We start from the raw sequence: 18,463 nt of genomic DNA on the forward strand, positions 1-18,463 counted from the left end.
AATGAGAAAGATTGTACTCCTGGGCCTTAGTTTAAAAAATGCCAAATGTAAAGTCAATCCAACTAACTTCTGTAGGGTTACCAGACCGAACTTGGATCTGCTTGCCTGCTGTGCAGCAAAACCAACTTACTGACACCAGGTTGCGGCGAAGGAAAGTACAGCATTTGTTGCAGGTTCCAAGCAAGGAGAATGGGCAGCTCATGCTCAAAAGACGCGAAATCCCCGATGGCTTTCAGGGAAGGGCTTTTAAAGGCAACATTTGGGTTGAGGGTTGCAGGGGGCGTGACTTTCTTCTGATTGGTTGGTGATGAGGTAACAAGGTGGTGCTTCAGGTATCTTAATCATCAACCTTCTGGTTCCAACCAGTTTGAGGTCTACGTCCTTGTAGTCACCATCCTCCACCTGGGTGCGAGTCTTCGTTCCTGCAGAAGAACTCAAGAATATGCTTCAGACTATTAAGTATATCCCTTGAAGAGGAGCTAGGACTCTGTTTTATCACTGAACTATTGTTTCTTGACTCTTTTTCCTTTGTTCCTGCATCCTTCACTTCCCTAAGTAGTAACTTCTTGAATCTGCTCTTTGGAGCTCAGGGAAGACTGGGAGACTAAAGCATTTTTCTACAAATAAGAAATGGGAGATATAGAGGGGCTTTTTTACCACAGGGTCCTGTTCTATTTTAATCCCTCCTTTTCTCTGCTACTCCATAATCCCGAGGGGAGCAGGGGGTGGTACAAGAAAGAGAATAAAGTTTTGGATAGCGAAGTTAATGATGAATTCGGCAGGGGAAATCAATTTTAGGGGGACTCGGTTTCAATAGCATGACTAAAAATATCCTACTGGGATAAGCTCACTTCCAAGTTTTCGGAACTTTTATCGGAACACCAGGAGGTTGGAACCCCATGGGACTTACGAAAGTGCCCCAGGAGGGCAAAGTCTATTTTAGAGTCTTGTCAACCCTATGGCACTAGTGGAAGGCAGCCGTGGGGTGGCCAGGCCAGACCTGGGCCCAGTTGTCTCTGCCCCTCACTAGCCCTAACACTTTGGATGAATCTTGTTTTCTCTCAGGCTTCAGTTTCTTCATCTGTGAGCAGAAGTGGCTCATCTCAATGACCTCTAAAGCCCCATTTGGTTTTGAGATGATATAATAGGTTTTGAGATGATATAATATCTCTGATAATGAGAACTATCACTAGCATAAGAAAGCCCCAGTCCCAGGAAAGGAGCTTCTTCTTTCTGGCATCTTTGTAGCTTCCTCTGTGCCTCTAAAATGCTGCATTTCATTAAGGGTTCACAAGTCTTGACATGTTTGTAAAGAAAGACACAGCAGGAATTCATATGCCTCGCCTTATAACAAACATGTTGTGAATAACTTATATTTGGAATACAATTTGTCATAAGGGTGCAAGCAGAGTTTTAAATTTGAGTAGCTTCTGAAACGGGATGTTTTATTCTTCTCAAGCAGATCCTGGAGTTCTTCCACTTTACACCTTGAAGGAGGTCTTTATTGGAGAAGGTGCTCTCCATTTCCGAAGAATGGGAACATTTGCATTAAATGATGCAAGAGATGCCATTGTAATTTCATGAGAATTACCCTTTCCAGTGAATGTTAGATTAAGGACCAAGTAAAATCCTTGAAAGTGGCTGGAAGATAAATTAGAGCTGAGCTGCAGTTAGGTAGAACTAAATTTTATTCCTTCCCTTTAAAATGGTTTTTAATTGATTTGGCATACTTTTTAAGTTAATAATGAATACTGTACCTGGGTCTGCATGATCACTTCTGTGAATTAGATCTATTGTGCTTGAAACAGCTTTCCCTTGCAGAGGATAGTGATTTTAATGAAGAGTCTTTGCTTATTGCACCTATGGAAATGTGGTTCATGGTGGTTTCAGACAGTTCTCTAATTAGCAGTCCAGTCTGTTCCCCTGAATATTTTCCCTGAAACAGTATGGAAATGTAGACAGGAAAGGTGCTTTATCATAATGCTGGGAGCTCTCCCCGACTTTGTAGGAAACCATGTAAATGCATCGAGATTTTGGAGGCGGGTGAGTCTGCACAGATGTGGCAAGGCCCCGAGATCTTTTTTTTTTCTTAAATTGGATAAATCCATGGATCTTTAAAAGTGGTAGAAATCCCTAACTCTGAATAAACAAATGGTTTTAATGTTAGAATAATGAATTTCACTTATTTTGGGGGGGGGGTGCTTAGGCAGGGTGGGAGGGGCATTAAGTTCCTAAATTAGAGCCTAGTGATCAGATGTCAGGTGTGGCAACTTGTAATTTGAGTGGGGTTCTGAGTCTCGTGGCTCATATACTTGCCCGTCTCGTGGCAGGCGGTGGAGTTTCTCAGTCTCTCCACCGTCATCATTAATGGAGCGTGGAGTCTGGACACTGGACCATGCTTAGAGGCCATGGCTTTGTTTAGAGGTCAATGTTAAGGACAACATGGAAACAGATGCCATGAAAGGATAAGCCAAAGCCAGACATTCCTGAGAGGTGAAAATATAAAGAATGGGGTCTTCCCATTGACTCACAAAACAGAGTGAGTAAAAAGAAATGGAGAAAACATGGAAGGAGAGAGGAAAGGAGACCGACTAAATTTTGAAGACTGCAGTGGCCTGAGAGAAAGAAGCTAACATTCAGCACATTTCTACTCTACATAGGACCTTTGGTCACCATGATTAAGTTTAGGAAAATGATTGATCTGGATATTAATATAAAATGATAATAACAACCACTATTATATATTGAAGACTTACTATGTTCCAGGTGCCAGTCTAAGCATTGCCCACAGAATGATCTAATAATTTAGCTGCTATTATCACTCTCTGAGTTAGGTACTGCTATGTTTTCCACTTTTAAGATGAGAAAACAGAGGCACAGAGAAATTCCTGTCAGTCAAATTTGTATGGCTGGAAAGTGATAGAAAAAGGATTCTAAAACCCTGGAAAAATGGCTTCAAACCTCGTGATAGTACTGATTCTGCAGAGGGAATTGTGTCCACTATTTAAAGGTGGAGAAAGAACTGTGCATTTCCTGAACTCAAACCAAGGGAGTCAGAGTTAGGGCTGAATTGAAGAGCTGCTGGTTCCCATAATGCACTTAGATCCCTAACCGCTGCCTGTTCTCTTGCTACCCAGCTGTAATTAAAATTATCATACAGTATAATGATTTCTAATACATTTCAGAACAAATCACCATCTTATATCTGACATGTTGTTAATGTTTACTACCATAATTACTAATTTGAAATATAAGGCAGCAATTTTTATTAGTGTTTGGTTATGTATAATTATGTCAAATATGAGACCGCAATTTAGATTGAACTGTATTAGCAGTGATCATACAAAATGATTATACTGTATATTTGACACCCTGGATATCTGATGTTTCTATAGATTTTTTTCCCCCCTCTAAACCATAAAGAATTATTCAAAGATCATCCAAGGTTATTTATAATGCTTTTCGTTTAAGGAGTTTTAGAGTGTGGGAATATACATATTAAAAATGAAATGAATCACGGTTTAACAGAGAGGGATGGAAGTTACCTATCAGTGAATATGTGTGGTGTGCCGGACCCTCCTGGGCACTTTGCACGTGTAATTTCTAATCCTCACAATGAGTATGCTATTTTCCTAACCAGAAACCAGTGCCCAGAGAATTTAAGAGATGTTATTCATCTAGTGAATAGTGCAGCTGAAATTCAAGTTCATGATCTTTCTGGGAATTTTTAACCTGGGTGGTTAAAAAAGAGATCATTTTATGGTATGTTATTGTCAGAATGTGCTTTCCTGTAAAATTAGTAGTGTCCTGTATATAATGAGATGATGTATGCGCTCCTTCCTTATACATTATCTCATTAAATAAGTTCTATTAGGTCCATTTTAGGGCTGGGGAAACTGAGACTCAGAAGTTTAAGAGTTTTATCCAAGTTTGCAAAGTTAGCATGAGAAGAGCTAGGATTTGAGCCAGGGACTTGTGATTTAAGTTCTAGTGTTTTCTCAGGATAGATTGTTACCTGCTTCCTTTGTGGTTACCACCAGGATAGTCTAAAGCTGCTCTTTATTACAACAGATCTTGAGTTCTTTTGTGATGATGATGATGATGATGGTGATGTGTTATGATGAAGGCAGCTAAGGATTACCTGCTAAGCTGTTTACATTTATTATACTCACGTAGTTCTTGTGATATGCCCCTTTTATGGATAAGGAAACTGAGATGTGGAGAGCTTCTCCTACATAGTGGGAGAGCCAGGATTTGAAGAGAGAACTTGTTTGATCCCAGAGTTCATTCTCTTACGTGTTCATTCCCCACAGAGATAATAATCAAGTTATTTCTTGGGAGAAATGAGCCTAATTCCTTATCCTTCCCCAAGAAGACCCATTTTCCACTCCTGAATATGTTTTTTGTTACGTTTCCCTAAACATTCTCTATTTTAGTAACATATTTCAAATATTCAATGGTCAAAGTTTCTTCAAAAGTTAACATTTCAATGAATAACATTTCAAAAAACAAACAAAAAACAAGTCCAGAAAGATTACTTCCTGGTCCCAGTACATAATCAAATTACTTAAAATAAATGTTTCAGATTTTAAAAGCAATACAACTATATTCGAGAGAGGAAACAGAGTAGTTACATATCTTAATTAAATCACTAATATGATTTGGTGAATTTCCACTCAATTGCTCATTCACGCATACTTTTTTTTTAAAGACACTAAGCTCCAAGAGGGCAAAGACTGTGCCTGTTTTGTTCACTGTGCCTGATCCTTAATACGGTCATTGATACTTGATAGAAATCCATGAACCCATACAAATTAAGGAATCAATCAATGAAGTATAAATATTAGTTTGTTTTTTGCCTTTTTATTTTGTTGGATAGTATGTCATATAGATTTTTAATCATAATCCTTCTGAATCTTGTTTAAAATTAAATTTACAAAGTAATTGATTACTAGTGGAGAAATTTGCATCCTAACCAAGAGTGAGCCTTTTGTCTTCTGTTGATTCTCTCAAACTGTATCTTGCTCTTTGGATTGACTCAAAGCTGAAGTTAATGTACCTTTGTAAAACCAAAAACTCTTCTCTCTGAGGTCCTACTTGATAGCCATAAAAACTCTTTAAACAAATCTCTCCCTGCACCCATGTTTTGTCATCTATGTATGAAGTCTGTGTCCAACAGAAGGGCTTCTATTATGAGTTTCTGTTCCATTAGTGGTAAGGGGTTTGCTGGCTCATTCCCACCAGCTTGACTAGCCATCATTAGGCCAGTGCCTTGACCTTGCAAGGCTGGCGTTAAGAACTGGACAAGGCATGGTTTGATCATGTGTCATAAATGAGTGAACTAGCCAGATGCTGATTCAACTCAAAGCAGCGACCTTGGCAAATACTGGGTTCTGTCTTAGCATGCGGCATCAAATCAGATCACATTGAAAATTTACCTGCCCTTTCAGCCAAAATGGAAAAAATAAAATATTTTGTTTATGATTGTTTTACTGGACTTTATAGTAGGGACCCATTATGCTTGATTAAAAATACGTACATGTCAATATCCAGAACTTTACATTTTAATAAATCAAAATTACATTTTGGTTTTTTTTTGTTTGTTTCTTTATTTCAAGTGCTTCTAACATCACAAAAATGTATGGGTAAGTCCTTTTAAGGTTCATCATGAAAAAGAGTCTTATAAATCCTTTAACCCAATTCTAAAATTGATCCCTTAAGAAAAGTTAAATATCACCATTTTTTGTAGATTGCTAGATCACCACAAAGATAATTCTTTTTATAGATACAGATGGTGCCCTTATGGAAATTGTATGACAGTAAGTAGATGCCAATAGAAAAAAAAATGACACGTTGATTAGCTAATAAAATGGTTTTCAGTAGAATTATGCTTCTTTGTCTAATTTATGGTTTATTTGAACTTGTGATGCCCTGTTTTCATTTTGGCTTTTAATAAGTGTTCCTTTAAAAACTTTTAAAGTGTAAAATAATATGAATTTGATTGTCTTGAGCATAAAATGCTAATCATCGATTAGCAGTGAATCATGTCTATAAAGCTTCCACCTCCTCACCCCCGTTCTCACCCTAAGCCATTCTTATGAATTGATGAAGCTGAACCAATTGCCAGCATGTTGAAAACACGGCACTAGACTGGCAGTTAGAAAAAAAATGAGCCAATGAATATGCTGTTGGCAAATTATTGATATAAAAATAAATGCTCAGGGTATACTCAGGCAAGGAGTATGGGGAGGGGAACCTATGTTTACTGAGTGCCTGGGGTGTGTCAGATCCTAGAAACAGCCTCATATTTGGGACCCTGTTGGTGCTTTTTTCTTTTCTTCTCTCTGAGCTGTATTGTACCAAAAATAATTACTCCTCTCTCCCTCTTTTTAAAAAACATCAGTTAAAAGAAAAAGAGTGCAGAGGCATTTTATCATGGTATCAGGACATGGAAGGCATTTGAATCTTGGCATCCCATTTATCACGTTTACCACGCCGTTTGTTGGTGGGTGCGATGTTGAGAAATGTTGCCCAACCTCTTTGAAATGGCATGTGAATAATCCCGTAATCAGTGTAATATATGCTGTTATGGGAGTAATCAAGTCACTCAGCTTGGAAGTAAGATCCAATTTTTAAAAAGTGTCTGATGAATGCAGTTTCAGGTATTTAGCGGAGGCTGATGTTACCTGGACTATTTGGGTCTCTGGTTGAACAGGGAAAAAAGTACTTCAAGAAACTGAAGTGGACCGTTCTAAAAATATCCCGATTCAGGAGAGATTTTCCTAGCAGGCGTGGTACGCAATTTAAGATTTTAAAATTAAACACGTCTGTGAGCTTTTGAATTTAGTATTGCCGAAAGCTGAGTTGGTTGGAAGTGAGGGGTGATGGTGGCCTCCGCTTAGTCTGAGGGAGGATTTGCCCGCTCCCTCCACTGTGCTTTCCGGGTCTTGGCAGGGTGGGGTCTACCTTGTTATTCGAGTCTTCACTTAAATGTTTCTTCTTCGGAGCTGTCTTCTCTGAGCACATTTCCCCGCCCCCCGGGAGCCCTCTCTCTTCCTCTTTTATTTTTGATTTTCTTCATGTGTCTTATAACCAATAGAAATTCTTATTTACTTGTTGGCTTTCCCTCTTCCAGGAGAATGTAAGCTCCTTGAGAGCAGGGGCTTTGTGTGGTCCATCCCAGTATCTTCAAGACCCCAAATGGCTGCAGACACCCTGGAGACATTGATGCAAGACTGACTGAAAGAGTGAAAGCTCCATTCTAAGCCCAGGGCCCCAGGATTCAGGCTCAGAAGGTTCCCCCCCACCAGGTATACCATTTGCATTACTGATGGATTCAGGGAGCAGCACAGTCTCCCTGCCAACACACACACCAGCTTCTCCTGAGCCCACCTCTGGGTTAAGGCTCACCTAGTTGGTCCTGCCCCAGGCGGGAGGCTGCTGCTGATTGGGCAGCTCCGGTTCCCAGCCGGGCCACCAGCCGGCAGCAGTCACGCAAAATGCTGCGACTGTCCCTGCGAGTAAAGCTTCATGTTACATTTTTTTTTTAAGACTTAAATTAATTAATTAATTTTTGGCGCGTTGGGTCTTCGTTGCTGTGTGCTGGCTTTCTCTAGTTGCAATGAGCGGGGGCTACTCTTCGTTGCGGTGTGCAGGCTTCTCATTGTCGTGGCTTCTCTTGTTGCCAAGCACGGGCTCTAGGTGCGTGGGCTTCAGTAGTTGTGGCTCGCGGGCTCCAGAGCGCAGGCTCTGTAGTTGTGGCGCACGGGCTTAGTTGCTCCGCGGCATGTGGGATCTTCCCGGACCCGGGCTCGAACCCGTGTGCCCTGCATTGGCAGGCGGATTCTTAACCACCGCGCCACCCCGGAAGTCCACGCTTCATGTTACTTAAGACATTAATTTCACAAATAACTCCTGCATCTTGGTTATGTTCTGTACTTGATTCGCAGGTCTTTAGCGGTCCAAATCCCATTAATGCCAGAGCCCTTACACAAAGCCTTCTGTATTGACTTGGGTCAACTTCATCTGTGGGTTTGTGTTCCCCTCCCCCCACTTTAGGCTTCTCAACAACTCTTGCTTTTTTTCTCTCGTTTGCTCTCTCTCTCTCTCTATTTCTTTCTTCCTCCCCTCCCTCCCTCCCTGTCTCTCTCTTTCTTTCTTTCTTTCTTTCTTTTTCTTTCTTTTCTTTCTTTCTCTCTCTCCCTCCCTTCCTCCCTCCCTCCCTTCCTCCCTCCCCCACCTTCCTCCCTCTCTCTCTCTCTCTCCATCCCTCCCTCCCTTCCTGCCTTCCTCCTGCCTTGTCTCCCTCCCTCCTTCCCTCTCTCTCTCTATCTTTGCCTTGGAGAATGGGAGAATGTGGGTGATTCCTTCCTCCTGAGATTGAATTCTAAGCATGTGAGGAACAATCTTGGCCCAGTTTTCTCCTTGCCTACCCCTTCTGCTTCAGTTTTATCAAGTTTACTAATATTAAGTAAGATCTTCAGGAAAACCCCATATATAAAAATCTTCATGTGCAGGTAGGTAATTTTTGGACTAATCACTGGTGTATCAACACATCTCTACAGAATTTCTTTTCTTTTTTTCCCCAGCATTGATCTTCTGTTTATGAAAGTAATGCACGCTCACTGTGAAGCATTCAGATGATAAAGAAAACCCGGGGTGACTTTAAGTAGCAGGATTCCCCGTGTAGCCAGAAGAGGATTTGGCTTTCAAGAGAATAATTAACAAAACTCGTTTTTTTTTTTTTTAATTTTTGAATTTTATTTTATTTATCTTTTTATACACCAGGTTCTTATTAGTCATCAATTTTATACACATCAGTATATACATGTCAATCCCAATCTCCCAATTCATCACACACACACCCCCGCCCCACCACTTTCCCCTCTTGGTATCCATACATTTGGTCTCTACATCTGTGTCTCAATTTCTGCCCTGCAAACCAGTTCATCTGTACCATTTTTCTAGTTTCCACATATATGCGTTAATATACAATATTTGTTTTTCTCTTCCTGACTTACTTCACTCTGTATGACAGTCTGAGCCCATTTATTGAAGAAAATAGGGGAATTACCTGTCCTGGGGAATGAGAAGTGTTCAGATGTTGCCGACACTTCCCCCAAATGCGGGGTGGTTCCAGAATAACGACTTCTTTTCTAGGAAGAGAAGTTGCTGTGGTCCAGTGGATAGGAAACACTGCCACCAGGCTTTCTTGGTTTGCAGAAAATACGCCCCAGTCTGCCTTTTCAAAGAAAGCCATCAGAACCAAAGATGGTATAGATTCCTTATCTTCTGGTTCATTTATTCTTAGAGCAAATCTATATTTCCCGAAGTCGGTTCCATTGAATGACTGTCGTATAGGATTTGCCAAAGGGTTCCAGGGTCATATAAGGTGGGAAACACTCATGCCATTGTTCACATTTCTTGGAGCTATGTGATTCACATCGACGTATTACAGAACAGGAAAACCTGAAGTAAAGACCCATGTTGCTTCATTTCATTTGTTGTTTCTAAAACTTATTTGATTGTGGCCTTTTTTTAAAAAGTACCATCTGATATTCCATAGAACTACTTGGGTCAAAAAACAAAGAAAACAAATAAGCAAAAGCGTTTACTGTATCCTTACTCTGGGTGCGCAGCCCTTTGTTGGGGGCTTTTGCATTTCTGGTGTGCGTGTTTTTCCTGGATGAGAAGATGAGGGGGGCACGGACTCGTCTGTCAGTTTCCTCGTGCCAGGCACTGTGCTGGCCACTCTCCTTGCCTGACTGCATTTGAACTCCACAGCGCCTGGGATCCTCACTTTGTAGATGAGGACCCTAAAGCCCAAAGCGGTGATGTAACTTGCTTACAGCCACTCAGTGAGGCAGGTGGTGGAGCTGAGGGAGGATCATGGTTGTGGACCCCGAAGCAGGGCTCTCAATGGTTCCAACACCCATGTCCTTCAGCACAGCAGACACAGACCCCAGTGCACCCTTCCCGCTTTGGGGACCCTTTAGAGGCATTCATCAGTTGCCCTTTAAAAGAAACTGCAGTCAGATTGCACCATTACACACAGACCCCTCTTGGTGAAGACTGTGTACCCTCCACATGCAAATAACTGGAAATTAAGTGTGTGATGTGTATATATCCATATCCATACCTACTTATCCATCCAACCATCCATCCATCCATCTACACACACACACACACACACACACACACACACACACACACACACACACACACACACACATATATGGCTTCCCCAGAGCCCATTACCGGGCCTGAAACATAGTAGGAGCTTGGCAACAAATATTTAGTGACATGAAATGGGGAAATAAATGCTATAATGAAGTATGAGTTCATGTCCTTACACTCCCTAACCTCCTCTGCTTTGTTTTTCTCTGAAGCATTCATCACCACTAGACATATGTTTACTTGTTTTACATTTACTTATGTATTTACTTACAGGGTGTCTCCCTACATTTGGATGTAAATTCCTTGGAAAGTTCTATAGGTCATTTATTCACTGTGAATCTAAGGAAGGTGCTCTGTAAATATTTGGTGAAAGAATAAATGGTTGAATAGAGGGATTTTTTACCATTAGTTCTACTTTTCCAAAATTTCTCAAATTGCTTTCTTTATTCCTCTGCTTCTTTCTCACGAGTAATTAAAACCTACTTAGGGCTGTAAATAAAGGAAGTCTACATTCTCAGCTATTTCAGTGGATCAAATACTGAAGGGCTCTGGGTTCATGGGCCTGGGTTGTTTGCAAGACAGAAGCAGCTGCAAAGCCTGTGTACGGGAAGGTGTACAGTCACGGGGACAGTATGCAAAGGCCACTTTCTGCTTTCTGCCGACGCCCATCACTCTCCCAGCACAAGTCTCCAGGGCAGAAGTCCCAAGTTCAAAAAATAAAAATCCAGACAGCATCTCTACTTCCCATCCACTAAAACCACACCCCGCTGGGCTTCTTAACTCAGGATGGAAAATGTTTCAATGTAATTAATCTCCTTTGTAATCCTTTGAAAACCGTTCTTCTTAGAAGGGGTCCATAGATTACATCTGATAGCCAAAGGGATCTAGAAAGGATAAGGACCCCTGAAAAGCCTTGACTAATATAGAATGGGGGGAATATTTTTGGTTAGTGCTTAGGTAAGGCAAAGGGTTGAAAAATGGGTTTCCTTTCATCTTGAAAGTTAAAAAAAACTATGTGTTTGTGCAGTATTTGCCCCTGCTCTCCCTGCTCCCCAGCTGTAGGTGGGTGCATCAGAATCTCTCTCTCTTTCTCTCTCTCTCTCTCTCTCTCTCTCACACACACACACACACACACACACACACACACACACACACACACACTCACTCCACTCCTTGATGCCAGGAGTGCTTCTGATATCCTGTGGTTTAAGAAGGCAGGTGAAGCCCTGTTCCCGGGGCAGGATGGCCCTTGGCTACCTTCACTTCTGCGGAGCAGTCAAAAATAAACACGGGACCAGCGCGGGATGCAGAGTGCAGCTGAAAGGCATCCTGCCAAAACGTTTTCCAGCCGAATGGAATGGTAGAGATTGAAGCACGCCCAGCCCTGACTGGATTACAGCAGCCCCAGAAGCACTTAATCTCAACTGCTGCTACTTGGGGTGGGGAGGGAGCTGGGGGAGGTGAGGTGACGATTGGGTGATTGAGATGTGTGTATGCCACAGAGGCCCTCAGAAGCTTGAGTCTCCCGGCCTTGGGGCTGGTGCTGGGAATATGAAACTACTTGCCACAGAGATAAAGTGAGGAATTCTTAAGTATGGGTCTGTTGATAACTTCCCTTTAATTTGGATTCTGTTGTATAAAATCTTTGTCAAAACAGGCTTTTAGCACGCACAGCCTGGTGGTGGCAGATTGTGTATCAGTGGCTGATTGTATTCAGGGAATAAACCAAAGCTTTAAATAGGGATACATTTTCATAATGGGTGTGTGCTGGGATGGGGAGGTGAAGGAAAAAAAAAGCTGAATTGTTAAGAAGGGATCCTTTCATAGCTAGAAACAGCAAAGTAGAAGGAGAAAGAAATGGAATAGAGCATGAATGCTGTAGAACCACCAGAAAAATATTACTACTGTCCAAATGAATGGTGTTTATCCAATTACGTACTCGTATCTAACGTTAAAGTATTTGAAAAAATTTAAAAGCCCATCCTTGGAAGGAATTTATTTTCTTAGGCCACACAGAATAAAGCAAACCATAATAAGCAGTGATGAATTATACCCAAACTGAAAAATGAGAATAAACCAGGTTTTCTGCCCACCTGGGGTCCAGAGTCCATACGTAAGGGAAGATGTCCCGTGATTAGACATGAATGTCATGGTCATGAGAGTGACAAGATGACCCCGTAGGAAGGCTAGCAGGGGAGTTGAGGACTGAGAGGCATGTGTGGGTCTGGAGAGGTCCAGCCTCTGAAGGTAGAGCCGTTTGCACTTTAGGCTGAGGGAGAAGGAGCGCCAGGGCAAGGATTCAGGAATGTGGTCCAAAGGGAGGTAAAGATCGATTTGCCCGGCATTGGCATTTTAGATGGATGGTAGTGATGAGAGATGAAGGAAACGGAAGCAGGAAGAGTAGCAATGGAAACATTCTCTATTACCCAGAGACTCTCCTGGTAGGGTAAGATAAAGGGGGGTGTGTGTGCTGATTTTGGAGTGATATTTATGAAAACAGGTCAGAAAAACTGACAGGGAGGCAGGTGTAGAGCTCGTTGGAATGGGAGTGCCCCTGTCTTTCTGTGTACTTGGGATGTATCAACCCGTGTGCACGCAAGTAAGTGGCAAAATTTATTGGGGAAGCGTCTAGGTGGAAATTCATAGCTATTATTTTTGTGGCCTCTAGCTACAAGAGCTAACAGGTGAAGATAGTCTAGAGACCCAAAGTGGGAAAAAATGACATTTTAACATTTTTGTCAGGTAGGCAATTTAAAAATAAACTTGAATTCAATATATACCATTAATGCTAGAAGTTGTGTTATAACAATGCAAAAATGCCTTCTTTTCGATAGCAGTTTTAAAAAAAAGTATGTCGTGGGGGGGCTAGCAACCATATATAGAGGAGGCATATGTGGCTCTGACAGCAGGCCCCACAAAGCTATTGAAAACATACCACGAGTCTGCCCTCCAGAATTAACACTATAACCTATGTCAGGGACTCACTATTATCCTAATATCTGCTTTTGGATTCTGTCCAGTCCCATTAGCGATTCCCTTGTTGATTGCTCTGTTACTCGTGAATGTTAATTGCTTCTAAATCTCTTTGGATGTTCAGATGCTTGGGGAAAAAATTCTGACTGGCAAAGGTACGAGTTTTATTAATGTGCAAGTAAATAAGAAATCTGTTTAGAGGCCCCACTGAAGTGTCTGTAACTCAAGATGTCATAATCAGCTGATGTGGCATCTTTCTTTGCATGTCCGTTGTATGTTGGTGGTGTGATCATGCATGGTGGTGGGGAACAAGCTTTTGGTGATATCTGTGGTGTTTCTCCAAAATTGGCATGCTTGTAGATATGGTTAGATAATCAACTCCTTCCCTCCGGGATTTCGTCTTGCTTCGTTGAAATGACCTCGCTACCTTTGAGATAAGCTTCTACTTAGAAAGTGGTATGAAATCAGAAGATGTAAAAATATAATTTGGCCCATCACCTCTATGTTGATCTCCATAGTTTCCAAACCGGAAGGCAGCCTGGAAATAAGCTTCTTAAGCTTTCTTATTTTACCATTGGGAAACAAAGACCCTGGAGGGTGAAGAGCTCAGGGCCACAGAGCAGCCCACAGTGATTCTGGCTGGAGAGCAGGGTTACCTGACTCTTGGCCCGGTGCTCGAACAATCAAGTGAAGGGAAAATGCTAAAAATGGGTGTTTATTATATTTTTCAGAAACATTTCATTGACTATTTGTGAATTTTTTTCCCTTTAGGTGGAAAAACCTATTATGAGCCAATTTTGAGATGTATTTGTTAGTAATCATAATAGTATCCCAGTGAGAATAAAACAAGATGCAGGAGAAAGGCAGAGCACCCAGTTCAGCACTGTGATTCATTCATTCAACCAGTATTTATGGGGTGCCTTGACCTTAGGATTGATTTAGTGGTGAACAAAAAAGTCCCCACTTTCATGGAGCTTATATCCTAGTGGGTGAGGCATAGGGTAACAAAAACAGGTAAAGACCAATAATGTTAGGTTGTGGGGAGCCTCGTGGAGAAAGAGAAAGAACAGTAAGGGGATGGAGCCTGGTGAGTTGCAGCTGTTTTATTTTATTTTTGGTTTTTTGTTTTAGCATTTCATAACAGCTTTATTATGATTAACATGAAAGAAAATTCATTCATTGTAAGTGTACAGTTCCATGATTTTTCAGTCAATGGACAGAGTTCAGCAACGATCACCACAGTCCTTTTGCAGTCAATCTTGGCTCTCTCCCTTAGGGCCAAACAACCACTGATCTGCTTTCCGTCTCTATGGATGTGCCTTTTCGGGAAATTTCATAGAAATAAATGGTAACAGTGGAATTGTCGGGTGGTAAGTTTAGCTTTATGGTGAAAGAATGTTTCCCTCTAAGTTTTGGAATAAGACAAGGATATCTGCTCTCACCATTTCTCTTCAACAGAGTACTGGAGGTGAGAAAAAGAATTTAAAGGCACTAGACTAGACTGGAAAAGAAGAAATAAAACAGTCTTTATTAGCAGACTTTTTGATAGCAATGCAGCTATTTTAGATGAGTGTTCAGGGGAGAAATCACTGAGCAGGGATACGAACAGAGATCATGGAAATAGCCGCAGGAAGCTTTTCCCAAGAGAAGGGAACAATTGGAGGGGCAAAAGACCTGTGATTAGGTATCTGGGGACAGGCAAAGAGGTCAGTGTGGCTTGGACGTGAAGACAGTAGGAGAGATCATGACCCTCAAATCATGGGCTTTGGGAAGACTCTGGGTCAGACGTTTTTAAGGAGACACAGTTTTTAGCATTTCTGTAATCCCAAGTAGCATGGCTCATAAACAGAGGCCAAACTTATCTTGTTGGAGCACATTCTCCAAAGGAACCATCCTTCTGGGACTGGTGTCCATGACTCACCAGGAGTGTCCAGAAACCATCAAATCTTTCCAGAGTGTTTTAGATCAGAGAGATTGTTACTGCATTCGAATCATTGAACCATAAGATTATAAGTATCTTGATGACGGCACCTGTGTCATACACATTTTTGTGTCCTCCAAGAAATCACATGGAGTGCTAAACTTAAATATAGAACTCAGTAAATACTGATTATTTGGTCAATGCATGAATAAATGGCCTGAGAGTGGTAGAAAGGATGGGGTGTCCTAGAAAGGGTTGTTAAAAATACACCCTTCTAAAAATGTTGTTAGTGAGATTACTTCTGAAGCTTCTGACTTCCTTGGAATAATTTTTAAAGACAGGTCCATATGCTGACATGTGAACATAAGTATGTATGTAACAAACTGAACAGTAGTAACATTATTTTCAGGCCAAATTTTACTTGGATGATTGTATTTTGTCCATCTAATTTTTCCTCCTGTTTAGACGGATATGGGAGGTTTTTTAACCTTTTCTCTGGTATTAAAGGAATATTGGTTTCTGGGCTCTTTGGACCTAGTGCCGTTTAGCACTGTCTTACTCTGGGTAGAATGTGTTTAATACTTTGAGATCGTGGTGGAAATTGGGAAATATCAGTCCCCAAGGAAAAGATGGGTGGTCAAATTGCCTTCTGACATGGAAGATGAAAGTTGTAATTCTTGTCCTCCTGTTACTGAATTCTCTCACTATAACAGACCAATAATTTATTCTCCTATTGCATTTCTATATCCCCATCTGCAAAGTGGGGGTAACACAAACTTACCCTCTGCCTTTCAGGTTTTTTGCGAAAATCAGTGAACTAATATTGGTAAAATTGGAGCCCCATGGATGAAGGGTACTTTGTAAGTATAACCACATTATTGTCATGTTATGTTCTGTTACTCCAAAGTGCAAATATCAGATGTCTGTTTTTTTTGCCATATTTAGGGAATCAGTAACACCAAGTTTCACACCCACATATTGAGAATCTAACTTCTTTTGAAGACTTTAACATTTCTGAACTCTCTAATGGTTTGTCAATATGTTGGATGTAGAAGAGCCTGACCCACCCCTCAAAATATTTGGTTAATGTTTACTAGACAATTTGGAAGAATACATGTCTGCATATTGTGTAAAAATGTTGATATCAACCCTGGATATGAATGTAAGGTATCTGTATTTATCTTCCCTCACCTCTCTCTCCCTTTCTTTTTGATTTGCGTTTAACTCTGTGTTTTGATCAGTCCATTTGTGTCTCAAAGAAATGACTGGTTTCAGGGAGACACTGCCTGTTTCACTGAGGTCAGCGATGTTTTGTTAATGATGAGACTGAACAAGACATTCCCTAGATAAGTTGCTAAGTATTGCATTTTCAGACTTGGGTTTGGGGGGGGAGGCTACAGCGGTGAGCTAAGTGTGGATCACCCCTTTGTGACCTTGTGACAGCCCAGGTGACTTGGGAGTGGACTCCTGTCCATGGAATGGCCGAGGCCCACAAGCCACAAAACCCAAGAGCAGGCAGAAACTGTATAATCCTACAGCAGCTGCTTCAACTGATTTTCCCTGCTGAATGGGACATATTTTTATCTTGTTAGGTCAACCAGTGCTCTGGTATTGTGTGAACAACTGTAGATTGGCCAAAGACATGCCCAGCTTAACTCATGGTATATATTTTTTTAAACGGTGGCTATCACCCTTTAAAAACTCCAAACAGAGAGAAATTTTAAAAGGGTTGTGACTACTTAGCGAGGCCCATTTTAGTGAGTCCCCCTGGGATTTCCAAGGCTGTAAGATCTTATATCTGGAAGGGTCCATGCATGTCTCATCTCTAGTCCTATTTCTTGGCCAATTCTAAGGATTCCATCTGATGGGTGCCCGAGCACCCCCAGAGGCTGACCTACTACCACGAGAGGCAACTCTCTTCTGTTAGAGCATTCCTTCTTGAGCTGAACCCAAATCCCCCTTCTGTGTATCTTCCACGCTCAGGTCCTAATTTTACTATCCATCCCTACAAAGAACCAGTCTTCCTCCTCCAAAGTGACACCCTTTTTCAAGTATTTGGTGGTACTTATCGGGTCCCCCTGCATCAGTTTCCTCCACAAGCAGAGCTTGTCTGCTTTGACTTCCCGACTCTTTACCCCTCTGGAAGGTTCTCATTGTCTACATCTTTCTTAACAAGCAGCACTGAGAATCTCCCTTCTGCAGGCCCCATTCTGCATCTCAGAGTCAAGAAATCTAATCAGAGGTCTGGAAGAGAATGACCTCAAAGGAATCGTCTGGAATCCCATGCGCCCATGGATTGGTTTGAGTAAGGACATGGCAAAACCCACGTCCCTCTGTGAGGTGCAGATGAGTGACAGGGAGAACGTTGTTCTGGTTAATAATACAATCTGTTTGCCTCCTGGATATGCAGCAGTCGCCTGCTAATTCGTTAGAAGTGAATTAAGGTTGTTTACTGATGTTTTAAAGTTAACTGTCAGAGTGAAAAAAAAGAAAAGGTTCATCCTGGATGAGACCACTCACCTACTTGCAAGTTGCTGTTTATTTTAAGCCGAGTGCATAAATAATATATTGAGATAAGAAGGGTGATTTCAAGCATTAGAACACGAAGCCTCCTGTTTACTAACTGTCATTGGGCTGAAGAGAATTTAAACAGCTCTGAACCTTTTTGTCTGTGAATGAAAGGCATGAAATTAACTTTCATTTCGTAGTTAGCAGAAAGCATGAGTAAGGCAGTCTTGTTGGTGTGTCTTCTGCCGATCGGGGGCTCTTTTGCTATGCAAGACAAGCCTGGCAACAGAAACAGGGGTTTGAAAGAAGACGCTCTCCCCAGCCCTGCCACCACCCCAAAGAAACATAAGCAGGGATCTGTCTGGGACACTGAGTCAGTGTGTTCTGAATGTAAAGAGAAATAGTGGAAGAATCCTAGGCTAGGTTCAGGGGTTCTAGTCCTGACCACCAGGAGCTCTGTCTGAAACTCACTTTCTTCCCCTGTAGAATGGGCATCATAGCATCTGCTCCCACTGTTTCCCAGGAAGACGGTGACACCCCAGTGATGTCATCGTTGGGAAATGGCTTTGAAAGGTATCAGGTGTCATATCTGGGCAGGACAAGGCTATGTTTTAGGTGACTTACATAGAGTGACTCATTTCATCTGCCTGACAAAGCTATGGGAAAGGTACTGTGATTATCCCAATTTTACTACTGCAAAAAATGAAGCTCAGGAAAGCAAAGGGGACTTGCTCCATCATCTCACAGCTAAATGATTGCAAATTGGGATTCAAACACCAGGCACCTGGGGGCCCGCGTTTGTATTCTTAGCCATCACTTATTTGGGAGAAGGGGCCAGGTTTTCCTACATAAGATTATGCCTCCCAGTCATGCTCAAGTAAATGA

The 18,463-nt window shown here is 41.6% G+C and overlaps 1 protein-coding gene across 1 annotated transcript in view; it reads left to right on the forward strand.

Moving 5' to 3' along the window:
• The window catches only part of PPARGC1A (PPARG coactivator 1 alpha), a 670,945-nt gene that overhangs the window by 189,824 nt on the left and 462,658 nt on the right, over positions 1-18,463 (forward strand). Inside the window, exon 2 of the mRNA XM_057547094.1 lies at positions 15,866-15,930. Coding sequence (XP_057403077.1) covers positions 15,913-15,930 — 18 coding nt within the window. The 5' untranslated portion in view covers positions 15,866-15,912. The remainder of the gene's footprint in view (positions 1-15,865; positions 15,931-18,463) is intronic.

The sequence above is a fragment of the Balaenoptera acutorostrata genome, chromosome 5, assembly GCF_949987535.1.
Source record: "Balaenoptera acutorostrata chromosome 5, mBalAcu1.1, whole genome shotgun sequence".
NCBI classification, from domain to species: domain Eukaryota; kingdom Metazoa; phylum Chordata; class Mammalia; order Artiodactyla; family Balaenopteridae; genus Balaenoptera; species Balaenoptera acutorostrata.